Below are 15571 nucleotides of genomic sequence, written 5' to 3'. Positions count from 1 at the left end.
TAAGGGGGCAGCCCCCAGCTCACAGCCATCATGGAAATGGGACCTTATCCTACAACCGCAAGGAACTGAATTCTGCCAACAACCTGATTACACTTGAAAGCAATTTTTTCCCCAGAGCCTCCAGAAAGGAGCACAGCCCTACTGAGACCTTGACTTCAGCCTTGAGAGATCCTGAACAGAGAAATTCAGGTGAACCACGCCGTGCCTGGACTCTCTGACCCACAGAAACTCAGATAATAAATGGGGGTAGTTTCAAGCCACTAAGTGTGTGTGGTTATTTGTTACAGCAGCAATAGAAAACTAATGTGCTTATCTTCTCTCAATCTTTGAGTATAAATGTTCTTATTTGAATTTTCTGGATTGATGAAAGTGAAATTCAAAGCAGAGCTGAAATTTGAATCTAGATTTCTATGGCTTCAAAAGTGCTTTTTCCCCTGAGATATTCTGTTTCCTTCCATGAGATGTTGAATGCCTTATAAAATGTACATATAGCTATGTAAATAAAAGGTAAGTTTATTAGTATTAGGAGTAATGTTTATTCCATAAATGTAAATATGTTTTAAGAGTAAATGACCCAAAACGATACTGAACTATAGCAGACACAAAAGTAGTTTTGTTTGGATTTTATTTTCAAGTCTAAAATAAAAATAAGAGAGAGCTATTGTGTTGTTCTTCATGCCTTTTACGAAAATTAAACAAGCCCATTTTTGTTTGTGTAAATAATTAAGAGATCCATTTTAGTTCTATGACTTTGTGGCAATATCAAATTAAAGCAAAATAGGAATGGAAAGTTTAATCCATCTTTTATTTTTTAGGAGACTGAATTGCTTTTTTGGTCTGGCAGGTGGATGAATTACTTTTCGCTGACAAGAATTCTCTGATTACACTCACCTATATGAGGGAAACAAAGAAATAAGTGACAGTTTAGGATTTCATGAGGTTAAACTTTGTTGAAAAACAGAATTTACATGTAAAAATTCTAATGTCAACCTTTCATCATGATAAATCTTTGGAAAGAATCTATATGAAAGAGCTCCTTACTGTGTATGTAGAATTTTCCCATCATTGCTCTGAAAGAAATTAGGAATTGAGGCTGATATTCCTCATATCCATTGAGGATAATATTTTCAATTTATTAGATAATATTTGTCCTTTTTCTAAACTCTAGCACCAGTTTCAGACTGTTGCAGATCACTAAACAGTTTATATTTAGATTATTTGGGTGAAGCCCACCTGTGGATCAGTGATAATTGCCTTGCTCTCATTCCTTTGTGTCTTCAGTGTCCATGCTTGAAATTCACGTATACCAGGTGAATTTTTTTTCCATGAAAGATAAACATAAATGCAGATAAACAAGCAAAAGTCTCCTTACTTTTTCATGGTTTAAGACTACAGTATTTAAGAAGATTACAATTACAATAAGCAAAAAATAACAGAAACAGGTGTGGGATGCTCATTTCTAAAACACCAGGAGTTCTATTTCATTTGTGTCATCTGAACGTCTCCGCTGCATCTAACTTTTTCTTTTTCTCTCATCCCCATAGGAATACTATGACAAAGGAGATTACATTATTAGAGAGGGCGAGGAAGGAAGTACCTTTTTCATTTTAGCAAAAGGAAAGGTAACTATTAGTTAAAGCTTACTTAAAGTAAATCAAAGAATCATATCTAATCTGTTGGCCATAAACGCAGCAGTGTTCTGCATTGCAGCCTAAGTCCTCTGTCTGCAGTGAGCAGTTAAAGAAACTTCTGCTCAGAAGAGTCCTGGGCAAGTGGCGGGGGGCAGTCTGAGCACTGGCTTTGGGCCCACAGGAGATTTGTCTTGGGTTCCAGCTGATTTATTAATTTCTTAGTGACCTTAGTCAGGTCACTTGGCTTTCTTTGGATGTCGTTTCATTGTGTATAAAATGACTGGATTATTTCTAATAATCCAATGAGTGTGTGATTCTCAGCCCAGGGGTCTAAGATCAAGGGCTGGAACATTTCCCCATCCTACTGATAGGACAAGCAACAGATGGAATAGAATGAACTAGACAATTGAGGACAGAATGATCAGGCATCAAGCTGTAGAACAATATGGCTCAGCACTTCAATTCGTACACAGTTGCTCAAGTTGATTTAGATGCTGATGAAAATTTTATGCTAATATAGACAACAAATCTTTTTTTTTAACTAGATGTTGAGTGGATAACATGTTGCCAGTTATTCCCAGCTTGACTCTTTACAATGTTCCTCAGAGACAAAAAGCATTTGTGGAATATTAATGGAAAGGATAAAATCTTGAGCACCTGTGTCTATAAACTGTCAGATTTTCACAAATGCTCTTTCTTCCATGGAAGAGTTTATCATCAGATAATCAGACACTGCCCTTTGTAAACTGGTTTGTGGTTGAACTTTGAACTGGGCCCCCAGTGATGGGAAAAAAAAATTTAACATAATAGTTTCAGAAACTCTTCAACACTCAGAACCACTTTTTATCATTTCTCCTCAACCTGGGCCTCATACTTTGAAAGAATTCTGGTTAATAAACAAATTGCATTTATCATTTAAATTTTTTTAAATTTATTGTGCTTTCCATAAGTGCTAACCAGAATTTCTAATCAGAATGATGCAGTCCTTCTTACCATGTTGAACTGGAATAATTCTAGCTACAAAAAGGAATATTGAAGTTTTTGTTTGGCTGTGCTATGGGGGTTCTTGAACCTTCCTGGGCTGTGGATCACATTGGGACTGTCATGAAAGTTGTGGATCCTCCTCCATATCCACATTTTGCATTCAGTTTTAGAGGGTACACAGGAATCAACAAGTCAGTCATGGACATGAGATTTAGAAGTCTTGATACTCAGTGTTATTCTTGATTGATTTGTCAACTCCATTTAGCTTTTTGAAAAAATGAAGTTCCCACAGGACCATTATTATTTGCTTTGAGCATCCTTAGGAAGGAATAACTGGATTCATGTAAAAAATTATAACTTTGAGTGGTGAGGTTTGGATGGAGAAGCTTCCTCTTATAAAATGTGGATTGTGTTCAATCACAGGATTTTCTAGTCCATCCAAATGAGGTGACTATAGTTAGATTGTCATAACTACTGAAAAATTAAAGCAAAGGCTTTAATTTTTCCTTATTGAGTCAAGTTTATACAGAACGGGAGGGTCTGGTTGAATGGGTATGTGTTCAGATTTTCCTTATTTTCTTCTCTCTCTCTCTCTTCTTAAATTATTTGACATCATTTAGGTAAAAGTCACCCAGAGTACTGAGGGCCATGATCAACCACAACTGATAAAAACTCTGCAGAAAGGAGAATATTTTGGAGAAAAAGCTCTTATCAGGTGAATCCATGAATTTATATTCCATACTTAGATAATTCTTTGGTTGTTTTGCATGTGCACCTACCCATTGAGAGTTGTCAAACTGAGCTACCAAATTAATGGCAGCCATTATCCAGGAAATAAACAAAATTTTTAAACTGAATTCTAAAAAATTCATTGTTAAGCAGGAAATAAGTATACTAATTTTGCACGGGAAATAATTTAGAAAGTCTTAAGTCTGCTAGTGAAAATAAAATTGGTGTTCTGTTAGAATTTTTAGTTTAAAAGAGAAGGAAATTAAAGACATGAAATTTTAAATTTTCCCATAAGAATGAGTTTTTATATTTTCAAGGTTTGAAATATTGTCCTGTTTCACCCTTTAAGAAATGATCAAATAATGACTTTACATATTTTTTGTGTTTTTAAATCATTATGTCAAAGGTAATATTTTCTTAAGAATTTTTATTGGCTCATTTTGCAAGCTTTAGAAACAACTCAAAATGGTGTATTTGACATTTCTACCTGAACCTTAGGCCTTTTGAGATATGAGTTTAGTTACTGTTGATCTAAGTTATGGAAGAAACATTTGTAAAGATTAATCAAATTGCTCAGGAGACACTGTGTGCTTCCTGGAACTCAGAAAACAACTTCAAGTCTGAAAAAATTTTACTTATATATAAATAACTTTATAAAAATTCAAGTTAGAATTTTGAGCAACACACTCTTTTTTGGAGTTACATATGTTTTTAAATGAATACTTGAAATTAATTAAGAAAGAACTTAAAATTTATGTTATTACTAAATTCTTTTTATTTCATATTTATGCTTATAAAAATGAGTAGTGTGTCTGCTCATTTTTCTTCCTTTTTAATTTTTGTCTGTGAAGCCCTAGTTCTGCTGATTTACATGTCAGGATTACATTAAGTACAGAGCAAAGAAAAAGTGTTCATATATTACCTGAAGACAAATTTGATTCTTTAAAAATCATAAAGCTCTTATTTTTTAAAGAAAATTAAACTACTTAATCCTAGTAAGTTAAGTTATGGTTATTTTGTAAACAATTTAAAAATTGAATTTAAAGACAAGTTGAATTTTTATTTCACATTTTCTAGCTGGTAATGAACTTATTTCAATAACAGGGAAATTGTCCTCTTTTGTTTGCTTATTTGTGATAGAATATGAATTTGTTGATGTAAAGCAATCATGTAATACCATTATTCAAGACTTCAATGTATTTGTTCTTTTTTTTTTTTGCGATACGCGGGCCTCTCACTGTTGTGGCCTCTCCCGTTGTGGAGCACAGGCTCTGGACGCGCAGGCTCAGCAGCCATGGCTCACGGGCTCAGCCGCTCCGCGGCATGTGGGATCTTCCCGGACCGGGGCACGAACCCGTGTCCCCTGCATTGGCAGGCGGACTCTCAACCGCTGCGCCACCAGGGAAGCCCAATGTATTTGTTCTTAACATTAACATTATTTTTCTCATACCTTCAAGCAAAACTATTAAAGTTTGAAAGTGCAGAGAAATTATTTATAAATACACTATAGACTCAAAATAGCTCTGGAAAGGAAATATGCTGTCTGGTTATGCTGGATCTGAAATAATTTGTGCTCTCTGTTGCAACCAGCCAATTACAGTGTTTTCCCATGAGAAACATGGGGATTTATATTTAATAAAGACACAACTCCCCAAAGCATTTAAAATGTAAAGCTAAAATCAATGAGGAGGAGAGTTGGATACAAATATTTTTATATTTTTGTGCATTTTTATGCTATCACTTTTTAGGGCCACTGACTGTGGCTCAATGTTCCTTATATTCTGTGTATTTTCCATGTATTTCCATTAAATAGACCCAGGAGTTCTTTCAGCATTTTATGTGCAAAAATAACTCTGTGGCACTTACACAGTTATTTTGAAAGAAACAGATGTGTATTTGTAAACATCTAATACTTGTACACTGTTTGCAGAGAATATTCCTAGTCAAAATCATGACACTGACAAGTGAAAGGGATGCCATACCTCTTTTTTTTAACTAACAAAGCAAATAGTTTACCCATATCCAAGATCATATCATATAGATATCTACACACATGCAAGTTGAGTGTAAACTACCCAGCTCCCAACTCAAAAGCATATCAAGCGGAAATGTTTCACCAGTGTCTTCTAGCAAGGATCATGTAAACTTGGGAGGGACTGTGGGTTATGTCAGAAGGTTTCTGGATGCCAGCTATGTGGATGGGGGACCTCTCTGGAATGAGATATGGGCTGCCAGGGTTTTCCCTGTCCCATCGCTAAAGGAAGATGAAAGAGCTATACTTTTTGTGATGCTGTTTTTTTTTTTTTTTTTTTTTTTTTTTTTGCGGTACGCGGGCCTCTCACTGTTGTGGCCTCTCCCATTGCGGAGCACAGGCTCCGGACGCGCAGGCTCAGCGGCCATGGTTCACGGGCCCAGCCGCTCCGCGGCACGTGGGATCTTCCCGGACCGGGGCACGAACCCATGTCCCCTGCATCGACAGGCGGCCTCTCAACCACTGCACCACCAGGGAAGCCCGTGATGCTTTTTTTGATGAAGTTGCTTAGAGCAGTCTTAATATGATTGCTGCTCCAAGTTACCTTAAATAAATCTCAGAGCTCTGAGTACCATATGGATGTACCTTCTTTTCAGGGTCTTTAGTTTGTAACTAATAGATGGAGACAACTAACATAAACAAAGGTCTCTAAAGAAATACTTTACCTGGTGCTTGACCCATTGGTATTCATTAGGTAATTAAATTTACCATCATTAGATCATATGCTATAATTCATTGTATCTAAGGGGATTATTGTGAGATGCACTATTATATTATGTACCCCTGAGAAAGAAAGACAGTGCTATTAATTACACTATGACTCATCGTCAATTGTAAGGCATGCTCTGATTTCAGAGATTTTAATGGAAAATGTACATCTTAGACTATGAAATGAAAGGTTTTAGTATTTCTTTAATTCACTGGGTGATAGACACTAACAACACTTTCTTTAGGTTTTATTCCTGACTGGTTTGTTAGAAGTTAATTACTTCAATGTTTTTCTTATAAATTTCGTTGATCAGTTCATTTCAATTTTGGCTGCTTATTAATTAGCAGTTCCTGTTTGGTCAGAGTAGGGCTATCTTATTTGAGCTGACACAGAGCGCAGAGTGAAATTCCATGCACAGTTGTACTCACTGATTCCTTTACATTCTTAGTGCATTTAGCTTCTTCTCCTCTGTATTCCTTGTGTGCATGCCCTTTATTAGGACACATTTCAAATCCTTTTTTTTGGGAAGGGGTAGAGAATAAATTATGATTTAAAAAAAAAGCATAATCTTTGGAAGGTTTAAGTGACAGTGTTTCATACCAGTAGCAGATTTCCCTAATAAAAATGGATGTTTAATTTCTCACTAGAAAATTGACTTTCCTGTTTTTATCTGCAGTGAAGATGTCAGATCAGCTAACATTATTGCTGAAGAAAATGATGTTGCATGCCTGGTTATAGATCGTGAGTGAGTATACTGATGTTGTCGGAGAATGCAGGCTACTGCCACCTTTGAAGACTTGGCCTTCTGTTACTACAAGGGCCCATCTGTCTTCCCTTTCATCATCACTTGGAAACGCTGGCCAATCCTCAGCTGCGAGTACATTCTATTAAAATTCATGGGAAGGAACTGGGCCTTCTGATCTGAATCTGTCTGCGGCAGTGGCAGATGCTGGCAGGCTAAATATTTTGTGTGCAGAGTTTGTACATAAATATCAGCAATAGACTGGTTTAAATTCTGCATCTTACAGAGAAATAAGCTTATTACTCTCATGGATTTTTCCCCATACAATGTAGTGAACAATTTCATAATTTATTGCTAAAATGCTCTAAGCCATCAAAAACCTTTCTCAAAATATAAAATGTTCATTAGCTAGATGTATTTCCAGAGAAGTTTTAATTTAATGTTTGTAGTAATTTGCAAAAGATGTGTGTCAATATTAATCTCTAAATGTCTGAGGTTATTTCTCAGAATATTTCATTTTGTGTCCTTAACTCACTTCAAATCAAATTTGAATCTGACTCCTTGGATTTCTCATTAATCAGTTGAATATTTATTGACTATCTAGATATAAAAAAGGACATTCAAATATACCAAAACTAGGCCACTGTCTGACAAAACCCATGTATAGTCAAAAGAAATAGGGCATACTCATATGAAATATTAACAAAAAATAATAAAATGACAATAGGTATCACAAGAGTGTGTAGATGATTGCTAATTGAACACAACATTTATTGAACATAGAATCATAGAGATTTAGAGCTGGAAAGAACTTTGGAATATTTTACAAAATCTTTTTATTATGGAAAATTTCATACATATTAAAAAATAGGATGATATTATGGACCCCATCATGCAAGCTCAAGAATTATTAATTAAAGCCTTATCTATACCACTTTGCCATCCTCCCCCTGCCTTCTACACACTATTTTCAAGCAAATTCCAAACATAAAATTATTTCATTTATGAATTTTAGTAGTATCTCTAAAAGCTAAGTATTATTTATAATACATGACCACAATAACATAACATGCCTAAAATGTTACCAATTCTTTCTTTCTTTATTATTTTTTAATTGAGGTATAATTGACACATAATATTATATTAGTGTCAGGTGTACAACATAATGATCCAATATATGTATACATTGCAAAATGATCACTACAATAAGTCTAGTTAGCATCCATCACCACACATAGGACAATAATTCTTAGTATCACTTTGAGTTACTTTAATCTTTCCCTTACAGATAAAAAAAGTAAGTCCAGGTCAGTTAAAGAATTGCCCCAACAGTGTCATCTGTGAAGGAACAGGGGCTCCTGCCCAGGTCTTCTCGTGCCTTTCAGCAGTCTTTCCACCATGCCATATGGTTCCCATAGCATGTGTTCAGAAGGGAAGCAATCACAATACTGTGAAGTGGGAAAAGTTTTACTTTATTTTTTAAGTGTGGAAATGGGGCTTAAAATTCACAGGAGTTTTCTAGGCAAAGAGGAAATGTGGAAGTCTCTCCAGGTGAGGTAAACCTTAAAAACAAAGGCATAGGGCTAGGAAGTGCAAAGCATGTTCAGATGAAAGTAATCTTTGGTGTCATCTCTCAAATGGAAAATATATTAATATTGTATTGCCCTGACAATGCATTGTTTTGTATATGAGTTCCTTAAAAATATATGCATGCACTAAATAGCATTGGCGGTGTGGTAAGATCTTATAAATTGCTCCAAAATGCAAGGACTAAAAACAGGATAGAAAGGAAGAACTCCTCCGCCTTTTCTTTATTATAATCACATAACCAAATATTTAGACAATATCTCATGGATTCATAATCCATGTATAGGATGCAATGGTTTTTATAGAGTTTATAAATTATTTGGAAGTTTATAATTTTAAAATGCTTAATTTACATGTGCATAGTTGAGATTCTTATAACATAGAGAGTACTGTCCTGTTAGACACAATGAGACATTAAAAGTTACATGAATTTATTCTGTGCATAAGAGAAACTGAATATCAGGTATGACTGGGTTGACCTACATCCTGGATTTCCTGGGACAGTTCTGGTTATTCCAACATGTTTATGATTGGCACTCCCCTTCAGTCTGGAAAACATTCAGTTTGGATATTAAATTATATGATCATCGTAGCTATCACTTATAAAGCTCGATTAAGATCCCGTAATAATTCTCCCATAGTACCCTTACATCATTGTTCACACTTTATTTGATTGCTTTATTTAACATCTGTCTTCTCACTCTTCTGTTTCTTCATGAGGACAGAAACATTTACTTTGTTCACTGCTGTTGCTGTGCCAGCATTAGACATAGTCCTTGGCATAACAGGAAGCGATCCAGATGTTGGCTGAATAAAGGGCACCATCCTTGCAATGAAATATAGTGGCTGAAAGCCTATGGCTCTTTATTTCTTCTTTCCTAATTCATCATTTTTTTTTTATTAGTTTCTGCTTTATAACAAAGTGAATCAGTCATACATATACATCTGTTCCCACATCCCCTCCCTCATGCATCTCCCTCCCTCCCACCCTCCCCATCCCACCCCTCCAGGCGGTCACAAAGCACCGAGCTGATCTCCCTGTGCTCTGCGGCTGCTTCCCACTATCTATCTACCTTACGTTTGGTAGTGTATATATGTCCATGCCTCTCTTTCCCTTTGTCACAGCTTACCCTTCCCCTTCCCCATATCCTCAAGTCCATTCTCAAGTAGGTCTGTGTCTTTATTCCCGTTTTACCCCTAGGTTCTTCATGACATTTTTTTTTTTAAATTCCATATATATGTGTTAGCATACGGTATTTGTCTTTCTCTTTCTGACTTACTTCACTCTGTATGACAGACTCTAGGTCTATCCACCTCATTACAAATAGCTCAGTTTCGTTTCTTTTTATGGCTGAGTAATATTCCATTGTATATATGTGCCACATCTTCTTTATCCATTCATCTGATGATGGACACTTAGGTTGTTTCCAGCTCCGGGCTATTGTGAATAGAGCTGCAATGAACATTTTGGTACATGTCTCTTTTTGAATTATGGTTTTCTCAGGGTATATGCCTAGTAGTGGGATTGCTGGGTCATATGGTAGTTCTATTTTTAGTTTTTTAAGGAACCTCCATACTGTTCTCCATAGTGGCTGTACCAATTCACATTCCCACCAGCAGTGCAAGAGTGTTCCCTTTTCTCCACACCCTCTCCAGCATTTATTGTTTCTAGATTTCTTGATGATGGCCATTCTGACTGGTGTGAGATGATATCTCATTGTAGTTTTGATTTGCATTTCTCTAATGATTAATGATGTTGAGCATTCTTTCATGTGTTTGTTGGCAGTCTGTATATCTTCTTTGGAGAAATGCCTATTTAAGTCTTCTGCCCATTTTTGGATTGGGTTGTTTGTTTTTTTGCTATTGAGCTGCATGAGCTGTTTATAAATTTTGGAGATTAATCCTTTGTCAGTTGCTTCATTTGCAAATATTTTCTCCCATTCTGAGGGTTGTCTTTTGGTCTTGTTTATGGTTTCCTTTGCTGTGCAAAAGCTTTGAAGTTTCATTAGGTCCCATTTGTTTATCTTTGTTTTTATTTCCATTTCTCTAGGAGGTGGGTCCAAAAGGATCTTGCTGTGATTTATGTCATAGAGTGTTCTACCTATGTTTTCCTCTAAGAGTTTGATAGTTTCTGGCCTTACATTTAGGTCTTTAATCCATTTTGAGCTTATTTTTGTGTATGGTGTTAGGGAATGATCTAATCTCATACTTTTACATGTCCCTGTCCAGTTTTCCCAGCACCACTTATTGAAGAGACTGTCCTTTCTCCACTGTACATTCCTGCCTCCTTTATCAAAGATAAGTTGGCCATATGTGCGTGGGTTTATCTCTGGGCTTTCTATCCTGATCCACTGATCTATCTTTCTGTTTTTATGCCAGTACCACACTGTCTTAATTACTGTAGCTTTGTAGTATAGTCTGAAGCCTAATTCATCATTTTAAAAATGCATATTTGAATGTTACGGCTAGAATGCTGTAGCCATTTAAACTTTAGTTTGTGGATAATTTCTATAGACCTGTGACACCAGTGTCACATTTAAAAAATAAAATTTGTTTACAACAATACTTCAATTAGTTTCATAGCAAGCAAGATAATGGTGATATATAGAATAAATAAAATCAATGGGATAGGGAGGGTGAGAGGGAGATGCAAGAGGGAGGGGATATGGGGATATATGTATACCTATAGCTGATTCACTTTGTTATACAGCAGAAACTAACACAACATTGTAAAGCAATTATACTCCAATAAAGATGTTAAAAAATAAATAAATAAAAACAAAAAAAGTAAAAGAGACCAAAAAAAAAAAAAAAGAAAGCAAAGTACAAGAAGTATTTCCTTTTACTTGAAAATTTCAACCATTGGGAATTTGAAATTTCATGGCAATACTCTTTTGTTTCTCACTACTGTACAGTCAGCAAAGCCGGTCCACGGAGCAGGGCAGAAAAGAGTGCAGAGTAGATCTGAAGGGGGAAATGGAAAATACCCAGCACAGTGCATAAGATGTACTTAATAATGTAAGTGTAGGTTGGTGGTCAGTTAAATGTGGGTAGAGGTCTTCAGGGCTAGGCAGGCAGTAAGTGGCAACAGTACACTAATGAGGTGAACTCTGGTTTATTAGTTTCAGTTTTAGGTGTTTTGAGGTAAATTTTCATTACTTTCATTTCTTTATGTCCAGGAGCCTAAGATTTACTGAGGTGATTAAAGCATGGTTTCTAGAAGGATACTGTTTTGTAGTAGGGAAGAGAACTACCCTGAAAATCACGAATCCAGGTAGATTGTCAAGTGTGGGGTGTGGGAAGCACTGGAAGGATAATCCAGAAAATAGGTTTGTTTGGTGAGGAAGGGGATTATTTTTTTCTCATGGGCAGTGCCCTGTGTAAGAATTCCCAGAGACAAGGGACTGGGGACAGGCAGATTAGATGGGACACTTAACAAACCTATGATCTGTGAGGGTGAGGGAGGTAAGGGGAAGATGCTGGCTGAGCCTCAGGGAACTACTAAGTTAAGGTAAACCATTTGGATTTAATTATGAAGGAATGTGAAATGAGTAGTATTATCTAGGGACAAAGAAGAGATAAAATGTATCCTTGACTTTAAAAATCAATAGCTTAATTAATTTGGTTAAGCAAAGTTAGAAAAATCTGGAACCCATGTAACCTGTTGATTCAGTAAACAGATCATGTAGCCTATTTCCTTTTCACTGTCTTCTTTAAAAAAAAACAAAACAAACAAAAAAAAACAATATTGGTAAACCTGAACCACAAGGGGGAAAATTACAGAAATGGTGTCTCTTCTCATTGATAGCCTCTTTGCTTTCAGAAACTCAAACGGTCAATTATATAGCTTCCAATAACTATTCTACATGTGACAGCAATTTTAGTGTAACATAAATTATTGAAAATCAATTTGCAAAGCTGTGAATACCCATACAAATAGTCTTTTATGAGCTTAAGAAGAATGGCAAGTTGCAATGGTAACTCTCAGCACTGAGCTTTTTATTTTATCTTATTTTATTCATTTAGAACATTCAACCAAACAGTTGGGACTTTTGAAGAACTCCAAAAATACCTTGAAGGGTATGTGGCAAACCTGAACCGTGATGATGAAAAAAGACATGCGAAGTAAGTGGAGGAATATTTTCCTAAGCCGGATGTGACTTCTGGCAGTTGATAAAGAAGGGGACTGAAGGGTGTGATTTGCTGTGGTGTAACTTTTAGTGTGTTGCCATTAGAAAATTTGGGGGAGTTCTTTTAAATTGTTCTTCCCCAAAGAGGATACCATTTGCCTGGTATCCTCTACCAGGATAATAATAGTACGGCTATTATTTTAGTCAATAAATAGTTTCTTATTTTCAGTGATGGGTAGTAATGTTAGGCAGAAATTTCCTGATAGGGAACCTTGGGAAAGGGATTCTTTACATTGACTGGTGACTTAGTTCAAAAGGACATTAATTCAGAAAGGAAGGCTCTCTTGCCCATGGAAATCAAACAGGAATACCAAGGCATAGCATAGCCCATTCATTCTGATTCCAGGTAAAGAGCTAGGGCTAGAGTCTGGGTTATTTCAAAATATAAGGGAGCTATTGCCCATGGTGTTGTGTGTTGGGTTCTAAATGTAGTAATACTGATGAAAATGTTTTTTTGTTGTTGTTTAATAGAAACAATACTTTGTAAAATTAAAATTATTTGAAAATCCTTTGCGAAAACATTTTGTAAAATGAATACTTAAGCATATATTCACCAGATAGTACCATTAAAATTGAAGAGCTGAAAGTTCTAGAACACTGACCTTTGAGTTAAATTAGAGCATTCAGTCAGGACTGCATAAGTTTGTTTTATTTTCTTGCAGGGAGTAACTTGCAGTTTTTATGCCAAAGGCCTTTGTAGTAAGAACAATTTATAAATATGTAACCCAGAACAGTAAACTCTAATTAAAAGAGAATTGAGTATTTCCAAGTAACAATACTTAGACATAAAATATGAACTGTATTTTTCATGTTTCACAAAGCAGTTATTCTGGTTCAGCCAGAGAACTCTTCAAGATCTAACAAAAATAGCAAAATATGGCAAAGATTCTCAGTGTGGAATCCTCCTGTATGTGCAACAAAGGAAATGGCTCTCTTTTCTGGTTTTATTTCCTCTCACTGATTCTTTGTTTTTTAAACAGCTTTATTGAGATGTATTTCAAATACCACACAATTCACCTGTTTTTACCTCTCATTGATTCAGTTTGACTTTTGTCTATTTTTTATTGCATGTGAGTATATCTGTTTTTATTTGTATAGTCTATTGTTTTTCTCCCCAGATGTAACTGAATCTGACCCTATAAAAGTTGAGATAAGCTCTGTGGTAACTATGGGCAGTAATTACTGGCAGAAATAAGACTGTTGTAAGGGTGGAATTTATGTGTGCCGTGGCCCCTGCTTGCCCAAGGGAGTGTATGTAAAGTTTCTCTTATCTCCTACAGGAGATCCATGTCTAGCTGGAAGCTGTCCAAAGCACTCTCTTTGGAGATGATTCAGCTGAAGGAGAAAGTGGCCAGATTTTCCTCATCATCCCCATTCCAGAACCTTGAGATTATCGCAACACTGGGCGTTGGTGGGTTCGGAAGAGTTGAGCTTGTAAGGGGTTTACGTTTCAAGCATCTGAGAGAAGCCTTTTGACTTTTTTTTGTTTTGTATTCCAGTGTATTTCGGAGGAATATATGCATTGTTATTGCTATCTAAACATTGCTTTGAACAGAAATTGAGAAAGTACACTTTTCACTCTTTATGTTGTGTAATAGCAGGTCTGTGCTAGTAACTTATAATAATATAGCTGCTATTTCAAGCCTCTTACATCACATCCTTTTGTGATTTTTTTTTTCTGGAGGGCAGTTATTGGAGAATGTACCAGTAACCATACCCAAAGGCTACAAAACATAAAATGTGTTTCCTAACAGCAAAATGTATGTATACATACGTTCAAGATGCATTAACTATATGCTAAAGCAAAGAAGAATGTGTCCAGTGAAAGTGTCATAGAAATGAAATCTTTAATATCATAGCTTCATTTCTTAAACAACTCCCCTGCCATGTCTGTATTTGGCTTTCATTATTCTATTTTTGGGTTGCCAAATTTTCTATCAAAAAAAAATAAAAGCTGAATGCAAGGAGATGTTTGAAGAGCAGCCTTCTGTAGTTCTGGTCAGGACAGCTGGGGACTCATGGCCTGATTTCGGCTGCATCTTCCATATCACCACCTCTCTGAGCTTTATAATCAGCTTCCAAAGAGTAGCAGAGCGGTGCTGTCAGATCAAGTGCTCTGAGGAAATGGTAGAATGGAGATCTGTGACCTTACTGGGTAGAGATGGCTCTGAACCCTTGGCAATTACCAAGCCCTTCTTTGCCCAGCAGATTTGTAACAATTCACTGTACATTAACCTTGGGAACTATGCTGACACTTCCATCTGCTGGGTGGCCTGGGTGTGAGCAGATCTGAAATGCTTCCAGGAGACTCTGGATAGTACACTTTACAGCCAGTCAATACTTGGGTAAGGGGGGAAGAAACGATTTCTTAATAGGCCAAAGAGTATTTGTAGTGTTTCTTCTGCCATATGGAGAGATAAGGGAGAGATGCATCTGCTGTATTTTTCATCAAAATCTTGGCAAAAGGATTGAATTAACAATGCTGAGGTTTCCTTTTTATATAGTTAGATAATAATAATTGAAACAATAATTCCACCATTGATTTAAAAGTCATAGGCAGCACTAATGGCAACTGTGAGCAAAATGTGGGGTGCAACCATTTCTGCACAGTTTCATTACTTGTCAAATATAGGCTGCTAATGGAGTTTTAAAAGTCTAACTGAATGCTTATTAAATTTTAAAAATTTCCTTTTAAGGGAAAATCCTGTTTGTCCATCTAGAGCATGATCTCCAACAGAGCTTTCTGCACTGATGGAAATGTTCAGTATCTGTGTGTCCAGTAGGGTAGCCACTGGCTATATGTGGCTGGAGAGCTTTTGGATCACGCAACTGAGGAACTGAATTTTTAATTTTAATCAATTTAAAATTAATAACCTTATGTGACTAGTGGCTATTATGTTGGATTGTGCAGATATGAATCTTGATTTAGTATGTTTTGTTTTGAAACTCAAAGAAGTGACTATTAAG

General features: G+C 36.1%; 1 protein-coding gene across 2 annotated transcripts in view; it reads left to right on the top strand.

The window, feature by feature from the left end:
• Positions 1–15571, top strand: part of PRKG2 (protein kinase cGMP-dependent 2) — a gene marked incomplete at both ends in the record, with an annotated part of 88977 nt that overhangs the window by 37821 nt on the left and 35585 nt on the right. Inside the window, 5 exons of one of the 2 annotated variants that reach the window (XM_079709426.1) lie at positions 1545–1622; positions 3236–3330; positions 6762–6830; positions 12441–12539; positions 13885–14038. In XM_079709426.1, coding sequence (XP_079565552.1) covers positions 1545–1622; positions 3236–3330; positions 6762–6830; positions 12441–12539; positions 13885–14038 — 495 coding nt within the window. The remainder of the gene's footprint in view (positions 1–1544; positions 1623–3235; positions 3331–6761; positions 6831–12440; positions 12540–13884; positions 14039–15571) is intronic. The other variant, XM_079709425.1, reaches the window with a different exon arrangement.

Source organism: Hyperoodon ampullatus (assembly GCF_949752795.1).
Source record: "Hyperoodon ampullatus genome assembly, chromosome: 1".
NCBI lineage: Eukaryota > Metazoa > Chordata > Mammalia > Artiodactyla > Ziphiidae > Hyperoodon > Hyperoodon ampullatus.
The sequence above is the reverse complement of the archived record's forward strand: the minus strand, read 5'-3'. Positions and strand labels throughout refer to the sequence as shown.